The sequence below is a fragment of the Quercus robur genome, chromosome 3 (assembly GCF_932294415.1).
Source record: "Quercus robur chromosome 3, dhQueRobu3.1, whole genome shotgun sequence".
Classification (NCBI taxonomy): domain Eukaryota; kingdom Viridiplantae; phylum Streptophyta; class Magnoliopsida; order Fagales; family Fagaceae; genus Quercus; species Quercus robur.
The window spans coordinates 14,118,352-14,145,918 of record NC_065536.1 but is presented as its reverse complement, the minus strand read 5'-3'; the positions used below and the strand labels follow the sequence as shown (position 1 = coordinate 14,145,918).

General features: G+C 32.6%; 1 protein-coding gene and 1 long non-coding RNA gene across 2 annotated transcripts; both read right to left on the bottom strand.

The window, feature by feature from the left end:
- Nucleotides 1–7,617: 7,617 nt before the first annotated feature.
- LOC126717195 (cytochrome P450 71A1-like) lies at nucleotides 7,618–12,183 on the bottom strand. The gene is made up of 2 exons (XM_050418633.1): nucleotides 11,042–12,183; nucleotides 7,618–8,396 (listed from the first exon to the last, which is right to left on the bottom strand). The coding sequence occupies exons 1-2, from the start codon at nucleotides 11,984–11,986 to the stop codon at nucleotides 7,776–7,778; spliced, it is 1,566 nt and encodes a 521-aa protein (XP_050274590.1). The 5' UTR covers nucleotides 11,987–12,183; the 3' UTR covers nucleotides 7,618–7,775.
- On the bottom strand, nucleotides 9,251–10,944 carry LOC126717196 (uncharacterized). Its single transcript, XR_007652456.1, has 2 exons — nucleotides 10,257–10,944; nucleotides 9,251–9,876 (listed from the first exon to the last, which is right to left on the bottom strand). It is a non-coding gene; the product is annotated as an uncharacterized LOC126717196 (long non-coding RNA).
- Nucleotides 12,184–27,567: the final 15,384 nt, after the last annotated feature.

The following is a 27,567-nucleotide window of genomic DNA, read 5'->3' as shown; positions in this document are numbered from 1 at the left end:
TCATTTACTTCTTAGTTGTGGCATTTGCGTTTTTCTTTTTCCTTATCTTGCAGGCAGAATTGAGCAATAGAGGAGAGATCAGAGGACACTCTCAAGAGTCGGATTTCCTCTTCTATTTGTTTGTATGGTGGCCATCACCAGTGTTGTGCTTGGTTACCTTTTACACCCTTTAACACTTCATAAAGCAACAACACTATATGATTAATTCCTAGCTAGTTAATTAGAGATATAGGTATAAGAATCTCTTCCTAATTATAAATTTTCAGAAGGTATTTTAGTCAGTATGTTCTTTCTAGCCAATTTACTCAAAATGGAATATAACTTACATAATAATAAGTGTGCTGTGTCTGTGAGTATACCAGTTGATAGGCCATTGGTTGGGTCAATTTCTGTTGAGTTTGAAGTTTGTGCTTCCAAAAACTAAAAAGGAGAATGAGGCTTAAATTAACTTGAGATTAATTTGTAATGTCCTTCCACCATCCAAGTTAATTTCCAAAATATTAGATTAACCTCAAATTCAGATTCAGATGCTGGTTAGTGCTCACAGTTTTTGTTTTTGTTGTAATTAAGGATATGCACTGCAAATGATTTCATAGTTTAGTATTGATTGCAGAATTTGATATTTGGGGTGCACATTGCAAATGCCCATTTAGATGTAATTGACCCACAATTTCAAAAGAGTATACCATGCTTTATTTTCCAATAATGCACTCATGAGAAAGGCATCAGCTTGATTTTCCTTTTTCACTTTAAAAGTCATCTCTGTCTATTGCTTTGACAATTAAAGCCTGTGAGTTTGACACTTAACTTTTGAATGCCTCCATTCGATTTTACATTGCTCTTAGAAACTAGTCACTTTCTTCCAAAACAAAACTTATAAAACTACCAAGGAATAACACATTGTAAAAAAGAACTAATTAACACTTCCAAAGTTGATATAATTCCTTTAGTATAGAAATACCTTGTGATCGTGGTTTAGCAGTCTAATCATCTAGTTGTAATGTCTATTATTTGTTCTATAACCAGTGCTTACACTATTTTGTGATTATTATTTCTTCTTGGTTTTGTAGCATTTGATATCTTAACACTTTCAAGGATTTGAATTTTAAGCTTGACTTCATATAGGTCATTGTTCAATAGCAGTAAAGCAGTTTGAAGTTATACAAAAGGATGGATTTGCTAAACGACTCATCTAATTCCCAACACCAGTGAGTTTCTATACTTTCCCCTCTAGATGTGAATCTACAATTTTTAGAAAACATGGAAGCAAATCGTGAAAGCATATGCTTTGGATTGTTAATTTATTGTTACCACCATAGTTTGAGCCTAGTACTAATAAAGGTTTAATAAAATTTAACAACTTGTTTTTAGCCTACATATTACAGTATCACATTCGTATTTGTACATGCAATTAAAGTCAGTAACATATGTAGGGACGCAGACTTCGACCTGAGTGACAACATTGTACTCGTAGCATATCTAACTGGGTGTGCATGTCTAGCTTACGTGGAGACTTATATGACCAAAGTACCATTGCATACGAATATACAAACAGGGTATGAATGGGTACAGTACATATTAATTGGAAATGAGAAGAAATGTTGAAGACAGTTTAGAATGTCAAGCCATGTGTTTGGACAATTGTGTAATACACTATGCCAGTATGGATATAATGGTACCAAAAGAGTTTGCTTGGAAGAGTCTCTAGCAATGACATTGGTGGTACTTGGTCATGCTGAGGGTAACAGAATGGTGCAGGATAGATTTCAGCACTCGGGTGAGACAATGCATCGACACGTGGCCACGGTAGTTACATTGTTAGCTACCGTTATGGCAATAGACATTATCAAGCCTGCTGATCGTACATTTCGGGATGTGCCAGAATATATTAAGCATTCAGATTGATATTGGCCACATTTCAAGGTACTTTTTGAATTTCGTATCTTCACTTGATTTTATTCAAATTATCTTTATGGTCATACCACGTATTCCATTTCACATGGTATTTTTATGGTAATGGTTAGGGTTGCATTGGTGTGATTGATGGGGTCCACGTCCCCGTGGTTGTACGAGTTGATGAGCAACACCCGTACTATGGCAGGAAAGGGATCACCACAACAAATTGCATGTACGCATGCGACTTTGACATGAAGTTCACATTCGCATATGTTAGATGGGAAGAGTTAGCGCATGACAGAGAGGCTAAATTTATACCTTGTCCATAACCCAAAAGAAATAATCCCTTGACTTCCTTCAAATCATATTCATACAACAGATCTAGATCCCATAATTTCCATTTTCACAGGGGTAGTCTCATGAACCCAGCTTTCAAGAGCAAAACCAAAACCAAAAAATTGAAAGAGAAGGCTTCCCTTCTCTTTTCCTACGTTTGTTACAAATTTACAGTAAATAATTTAAAAAAAAAAAATGAAGATCCAAAACCTAAACCCTCTTCTTGCAAAACAAATTATACATCAACAGCAAAAGGTTTCAACTTTCAACCATAAATCGCTTGCATCCAAACATATACTGAAGGGGAAGAGTTTGCCAAATATTATCAGCAGAATTTCATGGCAGCTATCATTTATCATATATGGCAAGATCAAAACACTTGAATTATGTTGGGAAGGTTTGTATTGAGGCTGAAATTCTTCAAGCTGAGAAACAGGATGTTAGGTGTAGATTATATTTGCATAAGAATGTAAAGTCCACTGTCCAGAATAGATTTTTGTGTAGTCTATTCCAGTTACTGTTTTTGTTAAGAGTTAGTTCTATTTGTTTAGATGTCAGTCTGCTCTGTTTTCCCTTTTAGCAGCGCTGTCTTGGTGTCCTCTCTGGTGGCAGCGGGCAGTGTGTTGTATTTGTTTCGATTGATGAATTAATTCTAAGCTCATTCATCAAAAGAGAAAAAAAGCCACCCATTGTTCAAGAAATTTCTAGCAGGCAGATCAAGAAAGTAAGTCTATCATTAATTTTTGAAACTTCAAATGAAACATATATTCTCTACGCAAATACAAGTGATAAAGGAAATGATTATGATGAAACCAGAATACCTTCAGTTTACTTATAGCACGTAGGCAGTCATCCTCAGAAACATCTTCACGATCACTTTTCCGCTGATGAAGCAGAATGCAGAGTTCCTGCAGGTTTATCAAACCTCCATTGTGGGGTTTTTTTGCTAAGCAGATCTCAACAATTTGTAGTCGTGTCTAGCCAAGCAGCTCAGTTTTTGACTTTTAAGTATTATATTTTCCAAAAATCATGATAAGTAAGTTTTTTAGTTTAAGGGACAACTAGAAAGTAAACAATAATAAGTGAAGAAAGAAACTAATTCACAATTGGTAGATTCTTAATTTGGTCCAACAGGCAAAAGAGAGGGAAGAGTTCTTATCCTATCGGAAAATCTGATAAAATGCATGAGTTCTCACAAGTAGAAGGGTCCAAAAATACATTACAAATCCTACTTTCAAAATTCAATATAAAAAAGAATGATCAATTTTTTAATAAATAAAAGAATTAAACCAGGGAACACAACTTAGGCAGACAAGGGAATATACCAAATCCCAGTAATGACTAGGGATAGCACAACGCAAATTAACAGAAGCACAAACTGGCAACTGAAACTCATTGTCTATTTCTAAGTTCAGCAACCCCCCTCCCCTCCCCCAATCTCTTTCTCTATTCATGTGCATAATCTAATTTCTTCATGTAGTACAAAGAAACCACATATACTTTCTCTCACTCACTCTCTCCTAGCATATTTATTTACATATCATCTAAAGAACTTTAGAATCAACCAACACATTTGAGACATTAAACACTTTTCATTGATAAGACAGACAATAAAGAATCAAAAAAGGCAATACACACCAAGTTCATAGTAGAAGTCACCAATCCCCAACAACTTAGCTAATTAAAATAGAATCTATAAAATCATCCAAAACAAAGAGACAGAAAATCAAAATTAAGAATAAACACATACCCAAAAAATAATAACTCAGCTAACATTTACATTTATGAATCAGAACCCAGATTAGGCCAATTTGACCCAAAAATTTCCTGTGGATGTTACCCAAAAAAAAAAAAAAAAAAAAAAATCAGCTAACAAACTTAGGTGCTATTTATTTCTTGACACCTGGGAATCTTTGGGATTGTATAATTCATAACCTCACAAGTTTCAAGAGCTTTGTGGGGAAGAAGGAATGTGGCAGGTGGATGTAGGCTGTGAGTTATGTGATCCCTGTTCTGATGTGATATCCTTGTTTTGAAGGAAGAGTACACGCCGGTGTCAGACAGGGGTTGTCTTCCTCGGGGATTTCTCACTTGAGCTCTTCGCCGGTGTCGGACTAATGTAGGTCTTCCTTGTAGATTTCTCTGGTGGGCATGGAACTCTCTAAAGGCACAAGCGTTAGCTAGGGTACGGTGAGGAGTGAATAGAGAAGGAAAGGAAAAAAGAGTTGAACTTTGGTATTTATATGCTACAGTCCTTTCAGCTCCGCTACAGTCCCCAGGTTTGGTACTTTCATCTACGTTTTTTCACTTATTTGCTACAGTGTTTTCAGTAATAAGTTTTCAGTTTCAGCAAAATAAGTTCTATCCAAACCGACCCTTATGGCTTGTTTGGAAGTTTAGAGAGGGGGAAGAGTAGAGGGGAGTAGAGAGGAGAAGAGTAGTGGGGAGGAGAGTAGAGGGGAATGGTTCCCCTCTACTTTGTTTGGATGTTTTTAAAATTAGTAAGGGGGAAGGGAGTAATTAGCCATTCCCCTTGTTTGGAAGTTTTAAAAATTAGGATGGAGAGGAGAGGAAATGATTAAAATAGACAAATTTACCCCTATTTGAAAATGGACTTGCAACATTGGTCTATTATTAATCTAGAAAAGGTAAATTGGGAAATTTATTTAGTTAATAATTTATCTACTCTACTCTCCCTCCAAATCTCTCAAATTTGGGGGAATTAAAAATGAGGGGTTAGAGGTGGTTGAAACCCCTCCAAACCCCTCCCCCTCCTTCCTTAAAAAACTTCCAAACAAGGTAATTAAATTACTCTTCCTCCCTCTACTCTACTCCCCCTCCTTTTTTTAACTTCCAAACAGACCATTAGTTCCCAAAATGTGATTTTTATGTTTTCATGTGGCACCAATGGAGTTGCAATTGTAAAACACGAAAGTTGCTTTGAATAGTTTAAAACATTACTGTTGGAAAAGTTTTGCCTTTTCCTTAATTTACCATCAACTTTTTCTCAAAAATCCAATTTTACCCTTGAAAAATATCACAATTTTGAGAACCGTTAGTCAAACACTAACTTTTTTAACTTTTTCAAAAAGCATTTTTTAACAGTTTTTTTTTCAAATACTATGCTTTTAGAAAAAAAAAAAAAAAAAAAGTCCAATTTCATATTATACTTTTTATAAACGTCACTTTAAAAAAAAAATATAATTACAAAAAACTAAACCAAACTCACTTTTAAATCTTTGGGCATAACTTTCCTTGGTTTGAAACTCCAAGGCAAGATGAGGCTACTTTTGGTTTTGTCTTTTCCCTTGAGTTGGTAGTAAGAAGAAAGTTAAGAAGAGTGGATATCAGATTCTTTAAAGATATTAATTTAGAAAATATCTTTTGAAACTTTTTATGGGAAAAAGATTTTTTTTTGACAATTTTTTATATTTCTTATAAAAGTAGAATTTTTTTTTTCTAAAATAGTCAATTAATAAATATCCTAAGTGCATTTTTTTTTTTAATTTCTTGTACACTTATCATGATCTTGTTTCCCCTTTCCCCCTTTCCGCTTTATTCTTTCCATTTTGCTTCCTTGCTTAGTGGGTTGTGCTCAATTTCTCATGTGCTTGAAATGGGACATGGTCCAAGGAATTATGGATCTAAAATGAGTGGAAGAGAATTTTTTTTTTTTTTTTTTTTTTTTTTTTTTTTTTTTTTTTTCATATTTTAGTCCTTGGGCAGACCATGAGCCCCTTGGGTTGCCTATTTTATGTAAGGAGGGAATTTGGGCTTTCGTGAGGAACACAACAGGCTTTAGGCCAGGTCCTTAGATGAATTGAAGTTTTGGGCCTCTCGGGCCTTCAAGCCCAATTTGTGGGGCGAATTTAATCTGGCTTCTATGCATGTTAGGTGTTGTGACAGATTTCAAGCTGTTAAAAATTTTGGGCCCAATATTTTGAAAAAATAGGGGAAGCTTTCTTGTATAAGGGTCCCTGTGTAGACTTAAAAATTCATTTTGGTTTGTCTTGAGCCTTTAATAGATCGGCGTTACATTATTAATGTATGCGCCCTGTCTGGTACATTTAAAAATAAATAAATCCTGAATAGAAGGTTATGATGACACAATTCTCGTTAAAGATAGGAGTAATAAAAAACTTGACTTTACTGCTCAATTTAAAGACACTCTTTTTCAGGAATGATTTATTTCCTTCTTAAGAGTTTAAAGTTAGAAACAAACACAACCTTTTACCCTTGGTAGAGTCGTATATATACATTCATCATTGAAATTAACTTTATGAAAAATTATCCCCATCAAAAAAAAAAAAAAAAAAAAAAACTTTATGAAAAATGATCACCATTATTACTCTAGGTCTAGGAGATAAAGTAGAAAATCTATATGACTGTATGAGGGATGCATCATTGTTATGTTGTAAATTTGTGATCATCACCCTATAGAATATCAACAGTTAAAAAAAAAAAAGATTACTTTCCAATATGTACCCACTAGACAAATTAAAGTTGCACATGCGTTAGCCAAAGGCATACAATCGGCTTTAAGAAACTCTATCTTCTGTTATAAAATATATTCACGAGAATGCAATCAATATGTAACATATTTGAGAATATTATTATCTCGTGTCCACTTTTTTACATCCACTTTTATGTTTTATTTTTTTTTTTTGTGAAAACAAAATTGAATTTTATTTAAAGTAAATGAGGTAAATAAAAAAACAGACTCCTGGACGAGAGGTGGAGAATCCTCCCACCAAACAATATCATTAGTCACATATAATGAGCTAAAATGTGAGCTACAGAATTAGCCTCACATCAAACATTACTAACTAAGAAGCACATAAACTTGTAGAATATGTCTAAGCCAAGAAAACTGCTTGTCAGACCTTGAGAGCGCTCTCATTACAAAAACATTATCGCCTTCGATAACCAGTTCCCTAAACTCAGTTTCGATAGCAAAACATATCACCCTACGACAAGCCAAAATCTCAGTTTCTTCACTATCAAAAATTGGAAAACCCCTTGCCGATGGTGCAGCCATAACCTTTCATGTCTCAATTGTGGACATTACCATTTTACCTTTTAAAATGTGTACATTAATGCTTCAATTATGGATATTAGGTAAAACAATGGATATAAAATGAGAGGAGGAGAAATTTTTTTCATTTTTTTTTTTGCAACAAAGCTATCAATTATTGCTCCAAAAGACATTATGCTTTATGGTTATGTAATTACTCATGTCAAGATATTTGTGGATTTATACTGTGGATTGAATTGAGAATTTTTCTCATTTCTTGCTTATAAAAGGTATTTTTCTTAGTGTTGAAAATGTACTTTTGTTGTGCTTCCATTGTGACAAGTTTAACCTAAATGAAGCTTTCTTTAACATATTTGGAACCCTTATTCTAGTATATATTAGCTCCAAAAGCTATTTAGCAACACAAGAATACACAATTTCATAAAAAGTAAAAGATTTAAACAAGAACATGACAACTACACTGAGACTTGAAGCTTAGTAGCTCACAAACATCTATAGACTCATAGGCTTAAGGATGGTAAGGAGTTGCAGCAAGATAAAGAGGGACTTTCTTATGAATACTAAGCCCAAATACCTCACTCATGTCCAACTCCTCTCCTATTGCACTACCAAGAAACTCCCAATCAAACCAATATAAGAGGTTGGCAAGAACATACTCAACTGTTTTAAGTCCAGCTGACATACCAGGGCATACCCTTCTTCCACCTCCAAATGGGATATATTGAAAGTCTTGGCCTATAAAATCAATCGGATTGCTATTATTAGCATTGAATCTCTCTGGAAGGAACTCCTCAGCCTTGTCCCAGAATTTGGGGTCTCTTTGAAGGGCCCAAGAATTGACATACACTCTTGTTTTACAAGGAATGTCATAGCCACCAAGTCTAGCATTTGCAGATGTTTCTCTAGGAACCAAGAATGGCACAGGAGGATGTAATCGAAGTGTCTCCTTGACGATACATTTTAAGTAGCACATTTGATTGACATCATTTATAACCACCTTTGATTTCCTTCCAACCACTTCTCTGACCTCTTCTTGTGCTTTCTTCATGATATTTGGTTTTTTCATGAGCTCCGCCATTGCCCACTCCATTGTTGCCATGGAAGTATCAGTTGATCCCACAAACATATCCTGAATTTCAAACCAAATAAAAAGCTTTAGTCTATATTTATTTGTATATGTATGTATATGTATAAACTTAACGCTTGCTCTAGTCGTTTGTAGGGCCGATTTGATGTATTTTGTTGCCTAAGGAGAAAATTTTAAGTAGGATATTTTCTTATATTTAAGTATTAATTAATTGCAATTTATTTAATTCTTTTTTTTATAGTTTTTTTTTTCGTTAAAATATTTTCTTATTGCCTTTTGAGATACAAAAATTATAATTAAGTTTAGCTAATATATATTTTATTCTCAATTGATAATATGACTAAATCACGTAATATTTTTTGTGACATATTTTGTATTAAATAGAATTTTATCAATTTTAATTTTGATAAACTTTGAAGGAATTGTAGCAAATATTGTTAGTAACATTTTGTAAGCAATACATGTATTTATAAAAGAAGCTAGCCTTTTAATAGAATTTAGTACTTTAATAAGAAAAATTTCATTTATTTGTAAAACATCTTTTAAAAAACTATATTTAAAAGAAAAATTGTAATTTAACTAGAATAAAAGAAACATTAAAGTATAGAACAATAAAAAATGGGTTTATAAAAAGCATAATTTTGACTTTATTAAATAATAGAATCACCTTATAGGCTTATACTCTAAACTTGTATACGTAAAAACTAATTCACCATACTCAATGAATTACGAATACAAATTATAAACTATTTATATTTTATATTTATATATTTAGTGACTTTCACACAGACATTTAGATTTGATTAAAATCTTTATTATAAGAAAAAGGGGCTACCAATAAAAACAAGTGCAGACAGAAGTCAATTAAAAAAAAAAAAAAAGAGTAATTCTAGGGGTTTACACAAATTTTTAATAATTATCTTAGAATGTGATTGATTATTTGTCACTTTTACATAAATTTACCGCTCAATATTCTACGTCGTCAGAGTTATAGCAATGCAATTGCACAAAAGGTTCTGGTCTAGATTTAAAAAAAAAAGAAAAAGCCCTCTAATCTTTATCAATCCCTTCACCTATCCTTCAATCAAATACATACCACAAAAACAAGGGACCTACTTTGCAGTACTTGAACATGCAGCATTCAGGTGTCTGCCTAATCTGACGTGATAAATTAAGTTTATATGTGAAAGAAAAACAACGTGAATACTATAAAAAGAAAAAGAAAAAAAAAATTCAAAGTTAAGCTCAGCAACAAAAAGATTAAATTTAAATAAAAAAGAAAAAAGAAAGGTAAATGGAAAGCCAACAAGAAATGGAAATGAAAAATAATATGAATTTATCACTCAATATTCTACCACATCAGAGTTATTTTACCACTCAATATTCTACCACGTCAAAGTTATAGCAATGCAATTGCACAAAAGGTTCTGGTCTAGATTTTAAAAAAAAGAAAAAGCCCTCTAATCTTTATCAATCCCTTCACCTATCCTTCAATCAAATACATACCACAAAAACAAGGGACCTACTTTGCAGTACTTGAACATGCACCATTCAGGTGTTTGCCTAATCTGACGTGATAAATTAAGTTTATATGTGAAAGAAAAACAACGTGAATACTATAAAAATAAAAAGAAAAGAAAAAAAATTCAAAGTTCAGCTTAGCAACAAAAAGATTAAATTTAAATAAAAAAGAAAAAAGACAGGTAAATGGAAAGCCAACAAGAAATGAAAATGAAAGGTAACATGAATTTACCACTCAATATCCTACCACGTCAGAGTTATAGCAATGCAACCGCAAAAAAGGTTCTGGTCTAGATTTAAAAAAAAAAGAAAAAGCCCTCTAATCTTTATCAATCCCTTCACCTATCCTTCAATCAAATACATACCACAAAAACAAGGGACCTACTTTGCAGTACTTGAACATGCAGCATTCAGGTGTCTGCCTAATCTAACGTGATAAATTAAGTTTATATGTGAAAGAAAAACAACCTGAATACTATAAAAAAGAAAAAGAAAAAGAAAAAGAAAATTCAAAGTTAAGCTCAGCAACAAAAAGATTAAATTTAAATAAAAAAGAAAAAAGAAAGGTAAATGGAAAGCCAACAAGAAATAGAAATGAAAGGTAACATGAATTTACTACTCAATATTCTACCACGTTAGAGTTATAGCAATGCAACCGCACAAAAGGGTCTGGTCTAGATTTTTTTAAAAGAAAAAGCCCTCTAATCTTTATCAATCTCTTCCCCTATCCTTTAATCAAATACATACCACAAAAACAAGGGAACTACTTTGCAGTACTTGAACATGCAGCATTCAGGTGGCTGCCTAATCTGACGTGATAAATTAAGTTTATATGTGAAAGAAAAACAAAGTGAATACTATAAAAAGAAAAAAGAAAAAAAATCAAAGTTAAGCCCAGCAACAAAAAGATTAAATTTAAATAAAAAAAGAAAAAAGAAAGGTAAAGGGAAAGCCAACAAGAAATGGAAATGAAAGGTAAGAAGTGATTGAGGAGCACCGAGCACCTAAAGAAAAATTGAAAAACAAAATTTTTACTGTTTGATTTTTTCAGAATCAAAATGGAGAGAGAATATACCTTTTTATTTTGGACTTTCAGACTTAGAGATGATCACTGTTTTGTATGGGAAAAGAAAAAAGAAGGAAGAGAGAGAGAGAGAGAGAGAGACCAGTAGGATTGCTTTGATGCTGTCTTGATTTAGATCAAAGTCAAGCATGCCATCTTCTTTAAGCTGGAGGAGAATTTCTACAAAATTTTCCTTATTGGACTGGCCACCATCTGTTGTCAACATCTTGTCCTTGTGCTCCTTCATCACCAATTCGAACAATGCATCTATGTCTTTGAAAGTCCTCTTCAGTCTGGAGGTTATACCTGTAAGCACATCTAACCATCCCAAAAAAGGAAAATAGTCTCTAAAACTAAAACATGCAAATTCCTCCATTACCCTCATCCACAACTCCCCATACCTTCTCTTACCATCTTCTCCTTCATTTCTTTGTCCTATAACAGTTCTAAACACAATGTTGTTTGAGACAGTAAGCAACATCTCACTTATATTAACCTGTTTTCCTTCTTGACATGAACATTGTATCTTCTTAATCATAATATCAACCTCTTCTTCCCTTAAGAATTGAAATGATTGCACTCTATCAGGGCTCAAAAGCTCTTGAACACAAATCTTTTTAACTTGTCTCCAATACTCACCATAGGGTGCAAACGCCAAGTCTGTGCTTCCATTGAGAAAGATATCTACAGCAGTTGTTCTTGCTCGATTCGCAAAGACAATATCATGGCTCGTCAGCATTTCTTTCACCATTTCTGGGGAGGAAACTACAAGAGTTGGAACACAGCCTAAGTGCAAGAACATTAAGGGACCATGCTTGTTGGAAAGGGCTTGGAAAGAGCGGTGGGGAAGTGAGCCTATTTGATGAAGGTTACCAACTATTGGTAGCTTTGGTGGGGATGGAGGTAAATTGAGATTTCCACCTCTATTGTGTCTAAGCAGAAGCAGAAGGATAAGAGGTAGAAGAAGAAGAGGAATAAGGAAGTGAAGGGTATGTGCTAGTACTCCATGCGACTCTTGCCACAATGACTGCAACAATTTTAGATCCATTAGTCTGTGTTATTTTTGAGAATAGAACTAACGTTTAGGTGATATATATATTGGCACCTTGACACCTTATCTTCAATTACATTCATGAAATATAGATCGAATCATTGAGTTCCAATAATGCATACTTGAGCTGTACGTTGTGCATTTTGTCTGTTGTGTGGATTGAACAGTTGCTATGGTGCCAATATAAAGCGCCAATGCCCTTATAGTACACCTTTCTTCTTTCTTTTATTTTATTTTATTTTATTTTTTCAATCTTTAACCGTTGCTGTAGTGCCAATAAAAAGCACCAATACCTCTACAGTATACATTTGGTTTATTGAGTCCCTTTTATTTATTTATTTATTTATTTTTTCCAAGTTTGAACAGTTGCTACTTGCTACCGTGCCAATAAAAAGCACCAATGCCCATACATACACATTTGGTTTATTGAGTTCCTTTTATTTTCTTCTTTTTTTTTTTTTTTCTCTTTTTTTTTTTAATTTTTTTATTTATAATTTGAACAATTGCCACAGTGCCAATAAAAAGCACCAATGCCCCTACAGTACAAATTTGGCTTATTGAGTCCCTTTTATCCCTTTTTTTTCTTTTCTTTTTTTTTTTTTAATTTTCGCCGTTTTCTTTTCTTTTCTTTTTTTTTTCTCTGTTTTTTTTTGGGGGTAATATCTTCTTGTCCACTCTTTTATTTTATTTTATTTTTATTTTATTATATATAAAGCTGTTAGTTAACACAATAAATTGTCACAATATTTTTACAATTGTTGATATGTTAATTCCTTATAGGTTAAAATAAAATACCATACTAGAATCATCCACAACTAAAACTAAAGGTATTATAAAAAAAGAAGTATTACATTTACAACATTTTTCACAACACTTTTACAACATTGTTCATTAGGCTTTTTTTTTTTCTACAAACCACAGTATGCTAGTTTTGGTTGTATTGTTTTTGTCGTTTCTTTTAAATATTTATATGTGCATGTAGAGTTGCACTGACTTAACAAATTTTTACAATAAAACAGTGTTTTGAACAATATTTTTGGTTTATTGAGTCCCTTTTATATTTTATATTTTTTTATTTTTTTTGTTTGAACAGTTGCTACAGTACCAATTTGGTTTGTTCGATTGGCACTGTAGCTACAGTGCTTTGGTTTCAACCTCTGCATTGTTGCTTTTTTTTTTTTTTTTTTTTTTTTTTTTTGGGTAATATCGTCCTATCCACTCTTTTATTTTATTATTATTATTTTTTTTTATATATAAAGCCGTTAGTTAACACAATAAATTATCACAATATTTTTACGATTATTGATATGTTAATTCCTTATAGGTTAAAATAAAATATCATACTAGAATCATCCACAACTAAAACTAAGGTATGAAGAAAAAAGAAGTGCTACATCTACAACATTTTTCGCAACACTTTCACAACATTGTTCATTAGGATTTTTTTTTCCACAAACCACAGTATGCCAGTTTTGGTTGTACTGTTTTTGTCTTTTCTTTTAAATATTTATATGTGTATGTACAGTTACATTGACGTAACAAATTCGTACAATATTTTCACAATTATTGACAATTTGCACTGTTCATTGGCCCTTTTTCTTTTCACAATACGCTGGTTTTGCTCGTACTTTTAAATATTATATGTGCATACACAATTACACTAACGCAACAAATTTTTACAATATTTTCATAATTATTGAGGTGTTAATTTTTTAAATGTCAAAATAAAATAATAAAATAAGAGATTGAGACCAGTCACAACTAAATATAAATGTATTATGAAAATGTTATAACATCTTCTTCTTGTCACAATATTTTCACAATCGCGACATCTCAGTTCCTTATAGATCAAAATAAAATAAAATAAAATAAAAAGAAATGCTATGTCCACAACATTTTTCACAATAATTTTGTAACAAATTTTATGTGGCAAGGTATTTTTGAAGGATAAAAAATTGATATCAGTAGTGGGTTCAATTTAAAACCAATAGTAACTTGTTATTTATAATTTATTCTAAAATTTTTAAGAATGTATCATTTCTCTCAAATAAAATAAAAATATATTTATTCAGATTCTAAAAATAAAATTGTGAAAATGTTTTAATATTTTGTTATATTCTTAGACTTCTTTTTTAGAACATATAGTCAAATTGGGTGAGCCAAAATTCACTGTATGTTTCACGCATAATTTTCTTGTATTGTCTTTTTGTTTGTTTTTTTTTAATACATAATTTTAAAACCAGTAATAATTTTTTACCTAAGATTTGTTGTGAAAATGCTGTGGACGTAAAAATTAAATAATAAAATATCAAACTGGAATCTACCACAGCTGGAAATAAAAAATATTATGAAAATGTTGTGACATTTTGTTATATTCCTAAACTTATTTTTTGTATGACATTTTGTTGTGTTCCTAGACTTCATTTTTTTGTTTAGTCAAATTTAGTAAGCCAAACTTCATTGTTTTAGGCATAATTTTCTTTAGTTGGCTTTTTATTTTATTTTTAAATGCACGGTTAAAAGTGGTTAGCCCAATTTAAAACCAGTAGCAATTTACTATCTATGATTTATCATGAAAATATTGTGGATGTAACATTACTCTAAAATAAAATAATAAAATATCATAATAGGACCCACCATAGCTAAAAATAAAAGTATTGTAAAAATATCGTGACTTTTTGTTGTGTTTCTAGACTCTTTTTTTGGTTAAGTCAAATTTAGTAAGCCAAAATTCATTGTTTTAGGCACAATTTTCTTCAGTTGGCCTTTATTTTATTTTTAAACGCACGGTTTAAAGTGGTTAGCCCAATTTAAAACTAGTAGCAATTTACCACCTAAGATTTATTATGAAAATATTGTGGACATAACATTACTATAAAATAAAATAATAAAATACCAGACTAAGACCCACCATAGCTAGAAATAAAGGTATTGTAAAAATATCGTGACTTTTTGTTGCGCTTCTAGACTTGTTTTTGGGTTTATTCAATTTGTTGAACTAAAATTCATTGTTTAATGCATAATTTTTTTAGTTTGGTTTTTTTTTTTAACACATTGTTTCAAGTTTTTTTTTTTATTTTTTTTATTTTTTTTTATTTTTTTTATTTTTATAAATAAACACACACACACATATTGTTTAACACACACATAACACACACAAATTGACGAAGTAAAACTTTCCTCCTTTTTATTCGAGGTAGTTGCATTCCCCTCTAAACTAAAGTTGAATAATTTCATCATTTATATTTTGTAAATGAGTATATACCCCTATTGTTTCTCTCTTAGTTAAGCCCTAACAAAATCTTATAATTCCTAAAATATTCCATTGTGCAATGTCTAATATGCTCCTACTAAATTATAATGTCCCAAAAAATTTCTGTGTATTTTGAATTTTATGTGGTAGACTGGTAGTCATGCTTGGAAAGTTAGAATAATGATATATGGTGTTCTATTTGTTACCTAGAGAATACTAATTTATTAGGTTTAAATCTTCTAGACTTATAATTTTATCTAATAGAAACTTTGATGACATATGTCTTTTGTTATTTTGTTCTTTTTTTAATTTATTTTCTTGCTTAAAAGGGTATTCATTAAAAATAAGTAAGCTAAATATTGTAGTTAGACTCATAAAATAAGATAATAAAGAATGAAATATGAATAACAAAATCTTCATTGTAGATGATTGCAAGTATTTAATTTAATGAAGATCTTCAAAAAAATTGTAGCATATATTATCATTCATTGTGAAAATTTAAATATTGTAGAAAGATGATGATATTCATTATCATTCTTTGTAGCATTTTTTGGTGAGTAGATATTACATTTAGCAAATAAGTTCTAAGAAATTGTCATAATAAATAAATATTCAAATATCTATTTTAAATTTAAGTACATGACTTCATACTTCTTCAAAAAAAAAAAATTTATATTAATTTTCTCACTAAAGGGCCAGCACGTGCAACCCACACTAGTTATTTAAAAGGCTAATTATATTGCTTTATGGCATTAAAAAAAAAACGGTGCAATATCCATAATATTTTCACAATATTTTTACAACAAATCTTAGGTGGTAAGTTGTTTACTAATAACAACTAGTAACCATAGTATTTATTATAAAAATGTTGTGAAAATTTTATAACCATAGTATTTAAAATAAAATTATTACTTTATCATACACTCTTTAACACCATGGGCCAGATTCTTCACGTTTTACCCGGTGAACGTGTTTCTCACATTCACTTTTTTATATATTTCCTTTTATATTTTAAATATGAAATTTTTTATTTTTGTCTTAAATAAAAATTGCAATCCCTAAGTTTGCTTGAAATTCATTTTTCCTCTAACTTTATTTTTATTAAATTGAGTTCCCTAAGTTTTATATGTTAGAGTTTATGCCCTAAAATCTAATTTATTGGCATGTTATAAATAAATAATTTGTTTAATTATATGAGATTATTTATAATTGAACTAATGGGACATTATCTTAGTCCATGAGAAGCATAGTATGTGATTTAGTCACAGAAGATAAAAATCACAAGTTCTTTGTAAACTCAGAATTTTAGTTCGTAATCAGTGATGAAATTAGGCATTTCATCTGCGAAAACTATAATATATCAATTAAGATGATTTGTTTTGATCATAGAAATAAAGACTTTTAGTTGATATGTTGATATGTTTTAAGAGTTAAGACATATTGAACTAGACCGTTGTGAGATTTATTATTCTCCTAACGACTGTCAAATGAATAATAAATTTCACGACTTCAATTTACATGAACTCTTAATCCTGAGAGAATAATGGACCTGATCATGAAGTGTAGATTGCTTTGATATATTAGGAGTGGGATCTAAAGCAACGATCAAAACCTTAGTATGTTGGGCAACCGCATTTAATGCTGATGAAACATATATTCTCAAGATGGAATACATAATTTCTTAACAGAAATATAAAATATTATCTTGAGATAAGTTTAATGGGTTTGGTTATTCAAAGTGTTGGGCCCAACCACTTTAGTAAGGAGTTACTAAAGTATATATTTATGAAATTGAATTTCATAAATATATGATGAATAACTTAAAGAATTAAACTGGATACTCAACGATCAAGATGTAGTAATATTTAAAGTGGCAGTCAACAATCATGACTTTATATTACTACAAATATTTTAATGAAGAGGTTGCATGTATAATAAAGTTTTGGGATATAATTTATTAATAAGACCTAGAGTGCAATTATATTTATATAGTGGTATTGAATATAATTAATGGTAACTTTGGACTTGTCAAGAGTTGATAAAAAAGCCCAAGGCCCATTGGAGTAGTAATATTTAAAGTGGCAGTCAACAATCATGACTTTATATTACTACAAATATTTTAATGAAGAGGTTGCATGTATAATAAAGTTTTGGGATATAATTTATTAATAAGACCTAGAGTGCAATTATATTTATATAGTGGTATTGAATATAATTAATGGTAACTTTGGACTTGTCAAGAGTTGATAAAAAAGCCCAAGGCCCATTGGAGCTAGAGTCTTATTTGTTCCCTTTTGGTCCCACTTCAAGCCACATATTAAAACCCAATTGGAATGACCCAAAAGGCTAGCACAATTAGATAATCAGTTATATATAAGAAGAGAAACATACAAAATTTCATAAGGTTTATTTATTTATTTATTATTAAGATCATATAAGGAATGAAATGGTGTGTATGTGAGTATAAGACACTCTCTTATTCTCCCTTTGAAAGCTAGTTGAGAGACCACACTTCTTGGGCATTAAGTGGAATTGGAGTGAAGATTAAAAGTATTCCCAAGAACTTCTAATATTTTATTTTTGAATTTCACCGCACCAAGGTACGCTCGCTTGTTCTTGAATTTTGAAACTTATATAGTACATGTTATCAATTACGAATGAAGTAGATTCGTTAATTTTCAGCTGCGTATATTTTGTATGCGATACAAACATGCATTTTTCCAACATTATATTTATTCAGGTTTTTTTTTCAAAATAACATCTATTCTTAAACAATTTTGTCAGTTAGCCAGGTTTTCAAACTATTTAGGAAACTAGCATTTCAAGACTAATAAACTCGAGTTTACTAGAGCAAATTGATTCTCTAATACTCGATTTTGGATTAAAATCTTTGTGAAACTCGAGTTTTAGAGACTTGAGTTTCAGGTCTTGCAACCTTTTTTTTTTTTTTTTTTTTCATTCTCCAAATCAAATCAGTATACCCAAACCCAAAAGCTCGGCCATGGAAGTTCAAAGAGCAGAGGTTGAGATCAAACCACCATCGATGGTGGCGATGATTGTCGGAGCCTTCGTCACCACTGCTTGGGGCCTTCACCGCAGTTCGAACTGAGAGATTGGGTTAGGGAGATCTGGGTTCGTGGGGTTGCAGATCTAGGTTTGTTGTTGGTTCGTTGTTTTTGGGTTGGTTGTTGGTTCGTTGTTTTTCTTGCATCGCCTTTTTTCTGGCTTGTTGTCTTCCGTGTTTGCTTCTTGCTTTGTAGCTTCGCTTTGGTGTCATGTTTGCTTCATTCTGTTTGCTTCAAGGAAGAGCAAAATTGAGTTTCTTAAACTTGAGATGTTAGTTTCCTAAATAGTTTAAAAATGTTGCTAATTAACGAAATTGTTTGGGGATTGGTGTTAATTTGTAATTTTTTCCTATTTATTCAATTTAGGTGTTCCGTCAAACTTGTTAAAAATTTTCCATTAAATTGTTTTCTCACATGAAAAAAAATCTATAAAATTAATAAAAATATTTTATGTGACATTGTAATGGATATTATATATAAAAGGCCTTAGAAAGTTATATGGAAATTTAATAGGAAGCCAATTACAAGTCAAATTGTTTTGATTTTATATATACCAGCTTATTACCCCATGCATATGCATGAATATACTTAAAAGATATACATTAAGATGCATAGTATAATTCTTACATATGTAATTTAAGAGTTGGTATCTCATGCGCTAGGCGCATGAGATATATACATTAAGATGCATATTATAATTTTTACATACGTAATTTAAGAGCTGGTATCTCATGCGTTAGGCACATGAGAGAATTTTCCATAAATTAAATATTATTGATAGTCATTCTTTTTTTTTTTTTTTTTTTTTTTACTCTTTAAAAAGTCTTGTAAGACTATTGTTAGGTAGAAAATGTAAATTGTCCATTTAAAAATTTTTTAAGCTAAATGATTCTAGACTCTTTGATTTTTGTAAACAATAACTCACATGGATGGATATTTATGATGTGATCCCACATTTGACTCTAAAATTAAGAAATAAAACTATCTCTAAAAATAAGTAATTTGGGACGCATGGAGTAAAATTGCATTTCAATTGTAGACGTGTAGGGCCCACCTGCTTGTGAGAGGCTAGCCTCATGTGCCTAGCGCATGAGAGATTTTTTCATAATTTAAATATTATAGATAGTCATTTTTTTAACTCTTTAAAAAGTCTTGTAAGACTATTGTTAGGTAGAAAATGTAAATTGTCCATTTGATTGCTTCTTACCCTTTTGATTGCTTGGCATTCCAATTCCCCTTCCTTGTCCTTTTAGCCTTTGAGAATCTGCTTTCTTCAATGTGTGAAGTTTATAGTAGTCAGGTCTTGTGTGTCCTCTAACTCCACAATGGTGGTAGAAGTGTTGAAATTGAGGACATCTTTGAGACTTTAGAAGAGATTTCCCTTTAACCTTGGGTTTAGCCACATATGGATTTTGAGGTTTTGTCAAAACCTTTTGAGCAATTCCATTTGGCTTCTTCTCCACTCTTACATTCTCAACACTAGGTGTTGCTACCATTGGTTCCTTAGCTTTAACAAATTCCATCTCTTTGGGCACATTGGCACTTGAACTACTCTCTCCAGAATATGCTAAGCCACTTTTGTCAGAAAAAGGCTTTTGATGTGCAAGCACCTTGTCAAGTTTCTTGGAGGCGACGTGCTCCACTTTGGCATTAGCTTGAATCACTTCAAACTCAAGAAACTTGAACTTGGAGTAGGCCTCGGTTAGTTCTCCATTCAGCGCCTCAACTTCACACTTTGTTTCCTTGTACCTTACAAGTATACTCTTGTAGTCTTGTTTAGCCTTCTTCATTTTTCTGATGGTTGCCTTAGCCACTCTAGCATACTCTTTGGTTTTCTCAAGAAGAGAATTATAAGATTCTTGCAGTTCCTTGGTTCCTTCATCTTCATCATCAAATTCTTCCCCAATTCCCATAAACTCTACTTCGGTGTGCTTGCCAAGTTCTTCCACTAGAAGGCTCAAATCTTTCGATGAGTCCATGGGTGCAATGGTCATAAATGCAGAGTAATTTCCTTCTCCGTCACAGCTTTCTTTCGAATCAGAATTTGAACCATCTGAGTCACTAAGGGTAGTTGCAAAGACTTTACCCTTCGCTTTCAAATATGTGGGGCATTCTTTCTTGACATGCCCATGCCCTTTGCACTCAAAGCACGTGACCATTTCAAACGGTGAGGAGTCTCTTGAATCCTTCTTCTTGAAGTCTTTCTTGTCCTTCTTGAACTTTGAGAATTTGCCTTTCTCGAAAGACTTTCCATCTCTCTTGAACTTTAGAAACTTACGGAAGTTCTTAGCAAGATATGCCACATCCTTTTCAACCTTATCCTCATTCGAGGAGTCTTGAGCTTTTAATCTCTCATTGACTGTCTTGAGAGCAAGTGATTTGCTCTTCCTTTGAGATGGTAGAGATAGCTCATAGGTTTAAAGAGAATCGATGAGTTCTTTAATTTTAATCTTATCAAGGTCTTTGCTCTCTTCGATGGTAGTGACCTTTGCATGGAAACTCTCCGGCAATGAGCATAGAATCTTCCTTACAATCTTGGAGTCCTCCGTCTTTTCTCCAAAGTTGAATTTCCCAATCACCACTTCATTTAGCTTCCCATAAAATGAGTTGAATGACTCGTCTTCACTCATCTTTAGCTCCTCGAAGCGTGTGGTAAGCATTTGCAACTTGGTGTCCTTCACCTTTTTGGCGCCTTCATAGGCCGTCTCCAAGATTTGCCACGCCTCCTTGGCAATTGTGACATGAGAGATCCTGTGAAATTCATTAGGAGAAATACCACAGAAAATAGCATTTAAAGCCTTGCTATTAGCATTAGTTGCCGCAAGAGCTGCCTTATCCCATGTGGATTTGGTAACCTCCGGCCTAGTCCATCCTATCTCGACAGTGTCCCAAACACTAGCATCAATAGAACATAGAAATGCCCTTATACGGACTTTCCAAAAAACGTAATTGCTCCAATCAAAGTATGGAGGAGCATTAAGTGATTGAGATCGATCCATCTCAAAAAGGGTCTAGGATCACACTTAGGTAATAAAATCACAGCAAGTGTACCTGCTTTGATACCAATTGAAAGCTCGAAAATGTGTGAAAACACAAGAGTTGTTTAGACCCCCAAATTAAAAATTAATGGCTCGGTTGATTTTACTCTAACTTAAACTAAATGCGGAATAGAGTAAATGTGAGTGGATAAATAATATAACTACTCTAAGCCATATTCATCAAATTACAGCAGTAAAATGAAAGCTAAAAGAGTAGGGAAGAAGATTGCAAACACAAGATAATATGCCGATATGTTAGCGAAGAGGAAACCGAAGAACTCAGCAAAAAACCTCTTCGCCGCCCTCCAAGCGGTAAATTGATCCACTAGAGAATAAGTTGGAGTACACGAATAACAAAAGACCCTCCAAGCCTAGTCTACCCCATGTACTCAAGCCCTTCAAGCTCCTACTACCAACTGACTTCGCTAAGCCTTGTTTTCTTTAGCTCCGGATCACGCAATTTAGCCCGATTGCATCCATCAAACAAATGCCTTTTTCCAATGCTTCCTAGCAGCACCAAAACCTCACTTTACACTCATGATGAGTGTGGTAAGTGTTTGGACTATCAACTTCTCAAGGATTTGGAAATGGAGAGGCAGGAGTTAAGGAAAACCACAATGAATTGTGTAGAGGATTGTGGGTATAACAATCTTTCACTCTCAAGGGTAGTGGTTAGGGTTTTCTCCCTGAAATGAACTCCTCAACATATGTGGGTAATGTGGGTGTATATAGTGTGGGTAGGGACAGGATGTATCAGATATGACAAATTGGCAAAACAGAATGTTTCGCGGCTATCTCGTGGGAAGGTCTTATCTGCGAAACACTCGCGAAAACTAACTGTCACCATCTGTCATGACTCTTCACATTCTAGTCATGTGCTGAGCACATGCTTCACTTTGCGGGAAGGCTACTCGTGAGCTATCTGCGAAAACTTCTTTGGTCTTCAATTTCCTTGAGTCTTTACGCTCTCTCTCACACACAATCCTTACAATAAAATCCCACATAAAATACAGGGTACAAAAGATTGAACATAATTACAATCAAATTTGACACGGAATTAAAGCCAATACAAAATAGTTGTAAATCACAACTTTACAATATTTATGATACGATCCCACATTTGACTCTAAAATTAAGAAATAAAATTATCTCTAAAAATAAATAATTTATGACACATGGCGCAAAATTGCACTTCAATTGTAGAATCTAATTATATTTTCTCTAAACTTTAATTATATATATATATATATATATATATATATATATAAGATTACTAGTCGCTAATCCGTGCAAAGCATGAGAAAACTAGTTAAGAGATTTTTAAAAATAGCATTAATATTTTTCAATGAATTTTTTCACTCTTTCTCACTTAGTAAAATTTATAATTTTCTCCATTATTTGATTTGTCTTTGCAAATGCATATTAATATGAAACATTTAATTCATTAATTAAAAATTCCATTGTAGGAAGGCTACTGTTCCTTTTTTGAGAAAATAAGAATACTATTCTAATGTTGCAATTTGGGTTTTTATGATGAAACTTATAATGTACTAAAAATACCAATTATGGTAATGGCTCAGTATGCCTAAATGCATACGAAAAATTAAAAAAAAAAAAAAAAAACAGTGAAAACTATACCAAGAGGAACAACGTTGACTTAAACTAATGCACAAGTAAGATATTTTGTGAGACACATGTTGCACATTGGAAATCTATTTTGTACCTGAGACAATTTTTGTTTGCCTAAGGAAACGATATATTTTGTTACCAATCAATACTCATGTAACATTTTGAAATTATTGTTATATATATACTAAACTTAATGTTCTGCAAAATGCTAAATGTAAGGGCACGTTTTGGTTTTTAAGCCCAAAAGATAAAAGGATTTAGGTCCAAAGAGCCCAACACAATGAATTTTTAGAGAGTGGGCTGGAAATTAAATTTCAATGAGTTGGACAACAATCATAATGGGTTAAAGATGACAAGAAAGCAAAGATAAACAAGTTTCGTGCAAAGAAAATCTTCCTCAGCAAAGTTCGAGGAGAGCAGATCTTGTATAGGCCTCTTTTCAATGTGATTACAAGTCCAGTTCTTATTGTTATAGTGTTTTTTCTATAGATTCTCCGACGATCCCCTGTAATTGGGGTCTTTCTTCTTTATATTACCCTATTTTCTTCATTTCAACCCTCCACGTGTAGATTAAGCTGCTGGCTCTTATCCTTGTCCCATCAACACCTTCCTGAAGTCTTTAAGAATAGTTGTAAGGCTTATCACTGTTAAAGTATCACCTCCACATTAATGCGGCCAAAGAGTTAGCTACAGATCTTTTAATGCGGTGGCAGTAGCCTTTTCTTAAATATTTCTTAGCTTCCCTCTGCCCTATTCCCTCCTGATGTTTATCCTTACCAGTAGAATCGTCCGAAGTGTAGCTCTTGATGTCAGACCAAACATTTTGACCTCTGCTCTGCTTGGCCGAGGAAGCATTTATCCTAGGATAACCTTACCGAACCTTTATGGCCAGAATCCTTCCATAACTAACCGATTGGTACCTTTCCGTTAAAGCCTACTTGTCCTCGGACTGCTAAATGTCCTCGGACAAGACCCATGGCCCAATATACACTCTAGGGCCCTTCATCCCTACACTAAAGATACTTCAAATTTTATAGCATAACATTTTGTAATTTTTTTTTTAGGAAAAAATATTTTGTAAATTGATGTGATAATAATTGTGATTGGTAAATAGCAATAACATAGTAAATAATAAACAAATATAAAGAAAAAAAAATATGACCGATGACATTAATTTCTAGATGTTAAGTAGTTAGCATTATTTATATTTTTTTACTCTAAATAAATATCCTACCAACTTTTTTTTTTCCTTATTTTATTCTCATTCACTTATTCTCTCTACCTTTTAGGTTTTTTATTTTTTATTTTTTTTTCCTTCTTCAAAACTCCTCCACATGTTTTTGTTAGTACAATAATAATAATAAAAACAAAAGCACTTGTTCCCATGTTTGGTAGATTGTTACAGTGGTAATCAACAAAATTTGAATTAAAGCTCAGTAGTGCCATCAAATCAATTGGGCATAGGGATGGCAATGGGGCAGGGCGGCCGAATGATGGGGTCTTCGCTCCCGTCCAGCATGATTTTGTCTTGCCTTACCCCATCCCAGTCCCTTGGGGCTCCGCGAAGCCCCGCCCCACCTTGTAATACTCTACTTCTTGCTAATTTTCCCACAACTATTACAAATTTTTTTTAATAAAATATATTTCATTAATAAAAATATACTTGAAATTAAAAATAAATTTATCCCATCAAATTAAACTAATTTTTAGCAAAAATTGATTAATATTATCTAAGTGTTTAACAAAACAATATCAAAATAAAAATGAAAAATCTCATAATACAAAAACAATGACTCAATAGTATATAAACTTGTTTCTAATAAAGACAAAAGAAAACGTTAAAATTGGTACCCTATTTCCAACTTTGCTAGAGAGAGAAAAGAGGTAGAGAGCCACGTTGGGTAGAATAAAATAAATTGATGATATGTTTGTTTAAATGGTAGGGCTTTAGGATATGAAAAAATCACAATTTTACCCTTATCAAAGTTGGGCGGGGCAGGGCGGGGCGGGGCGGGGCGGGGTGGGGTGGGTCTAAAAAGTCTAAACCTATCCTTGCCTTGCCCCATAATGTGGGGCTAAATTCTCGTTCCATCCCCGCCCCACCATCTTTACGGGGTGAGGAAAACCCACACAAGGTGAAGTGAGGCGGGGCAAAATCGCCATCCCCAATTGGACATGTCAAATAGCTGTACACACATAGCATACTTAACAAAAAAACACACCAAACAAAGTTAAAAACAAAAGAAACATAGTACACACAAAAGAAATAGAGGGGTCTGGTTTTCGCGAGATAGAGTAGAGAAGAAGAAGATAGAGAGAAGCGATCATAGAGAGAGAAACAAACCTGAGGTAGAGAAGAAACAAAGAAATAAAAGACGAAGGAGCACACAAAACAAAGGGGGAGTTTCGATGTTGATCGGATGGAGAGGCTAAGAAAAGGAGAGGGAGTTGCATTGAATGAGATAGTTGAAGAAGAAGAGGAGATGGGAGTGTGTTTGAAAGAGAGTTTTTGATCGGGTGTTTTGTTTTTGGGGGACTTGGGCTAAGTTTGCATTTGAGAGAGAGGTTTTTTTTTTTTTTTTTTTTTTTTTTTTTTTTTTTGATGATGGGGTTTTGTTTTTAGGGAGAAGGAGAGTGTTTTTTATTTTATTTTTTAATTATTGATGATGTGTAAAATTGTGGAGAGTGCAAAGCTTACGTGGCAAGCTCTAAAGAAGTCAAACAAAAGTCAAAGGTTCCGATTTTATAGTATATATAGATTATAGATAAATGATAGTGTGATCATCGAAAATAAGTGATCTAAAGAAGAAATTGTTGGATTTCTCTATTTAATTGGACTTCTACACTTAGGTTTTTTCTTTCTTTTTTTCTTTTTAAGCAAGGATTCTACTAATTTGGGTTTTTAGTTTGTTTGGAAACAAAGTTGGACTAAAATTCAATTAATGGAGCTGAAGGCATGTTTATGTTTATATTTAATATGAGGTAGAGGGTTGGGCCTTAGTTTTAGTCCATGATTAACTATTAATGTTAGTGACAAACCTTAGAGCATTTTCAGAAGGCTCTTTAAAGTCACTTTCCTCAAAATTTTGGAAAATAAACCCACAAAAATCAGCTCCAACAATCTCTCTAGTGGTATATTACATAATTTACATCCAAATTTTTGAAATTATATGAAAGGAGTATTACATTTGATTGGGAGATGTTGCAGAGGCTGGATAAAAGTTTTGCTGAAGGCCGAAGTAAATAGCTGCTAAAGGCCACAATTTATCAAAAGGCCGACATCACGGTAAAATCCAGCTAGGAATCTAGTATTTATCTTAATTTCCAACATTATATATAGTGTTTTTTTAAAAAAATTGTCGGTTGGGGCCGGGCTCTGACAAGGTTGCCATAATTTGCAATATTTGAGAATCGGAAGAAAGAATATGAAGCTAATCACCCATACATATATTGTAGTCTATGGACGTCAAAGATGTATTTGGACCATCTAATGGGCTGGGGAGTATAGGTATATATATCTCAATGGGCTGAAAAGTTTTGATATATATATAATGGCCCAGTACAACTATTGAATGCGAAAATACTTGTTGTCATGGGCATGCATGCCCATACATGGATTGTAGGCAATAATGGTATAATTAATCAGATTGGTCTTTGTATCTGGTTGGATCGTAGATATATATGTTTTGATGATCTAGACTAAATGATTTGTGGCAAAACATCATGCTCATATGATGAGGATTTTGAAGTTGATGAGTGATGAAAAACAAAAGATGATATATACAGATATTGATGTGTTGGCAAAAGCCGGAGATGAGAAAAAGATTGGAATGAATGGTTCTAGTCATGTGAATTGTGAAGGCTACTGACTTTGCTAATGAGTGATGTAGTTCAAATTGAAGGCACTATAAAGGACAAAGGAAATATTATAATGAACTTGTTATTGAGGTTTTAAAATTGGAGAGACCACAATTAAACAAAACATTTGTCCCTAGCTAGATATATGTTGCAGAATGCCAAAAAAAAAGGGGCTTGTATGCAAACTCACATAGCTGAGAATGAGGCTTAATTAATCTGGTGAATTGAATTGCAATGGCTTGATTTCTTGACATTTGTTTCAGTTGCTCAGTTCGAAATTATTTGGAGTTCTAGACTCTTTTATATCTACTCTATCGAACATAAATACTTGCTAACAACTTCAAGAACCCTCTTGAAGATTATTTTCCAACAGCTTAATTGTGTATTGGATGCAGCAACTTTAACTGGATCGCTGGATCTTTCAAATTCTTCAACTTGAACTGCAGTTGATGCTTTGAGAGAGCTTGATTAACTCTAACCCAAGATGTACAATGCATGACTATCCAAAAACCTCAAATAACGTGCTCTAGGTCTTGTTTTATACCTTGGCTTAGAATTTACAAAACACTTGATGGATGATGGTTGATTGAGTTAAAATAGGACTCTTTCAGCATGATTCTTAATCAATCAACATAAGAGACAAGTTTCAGTTGATCGACTAAATGTCAAGGATGGGTTGAAATTCCTGACAATTGCAATTCTTCATGAGTTGCAACAGGCAAATGTTTTGATCTT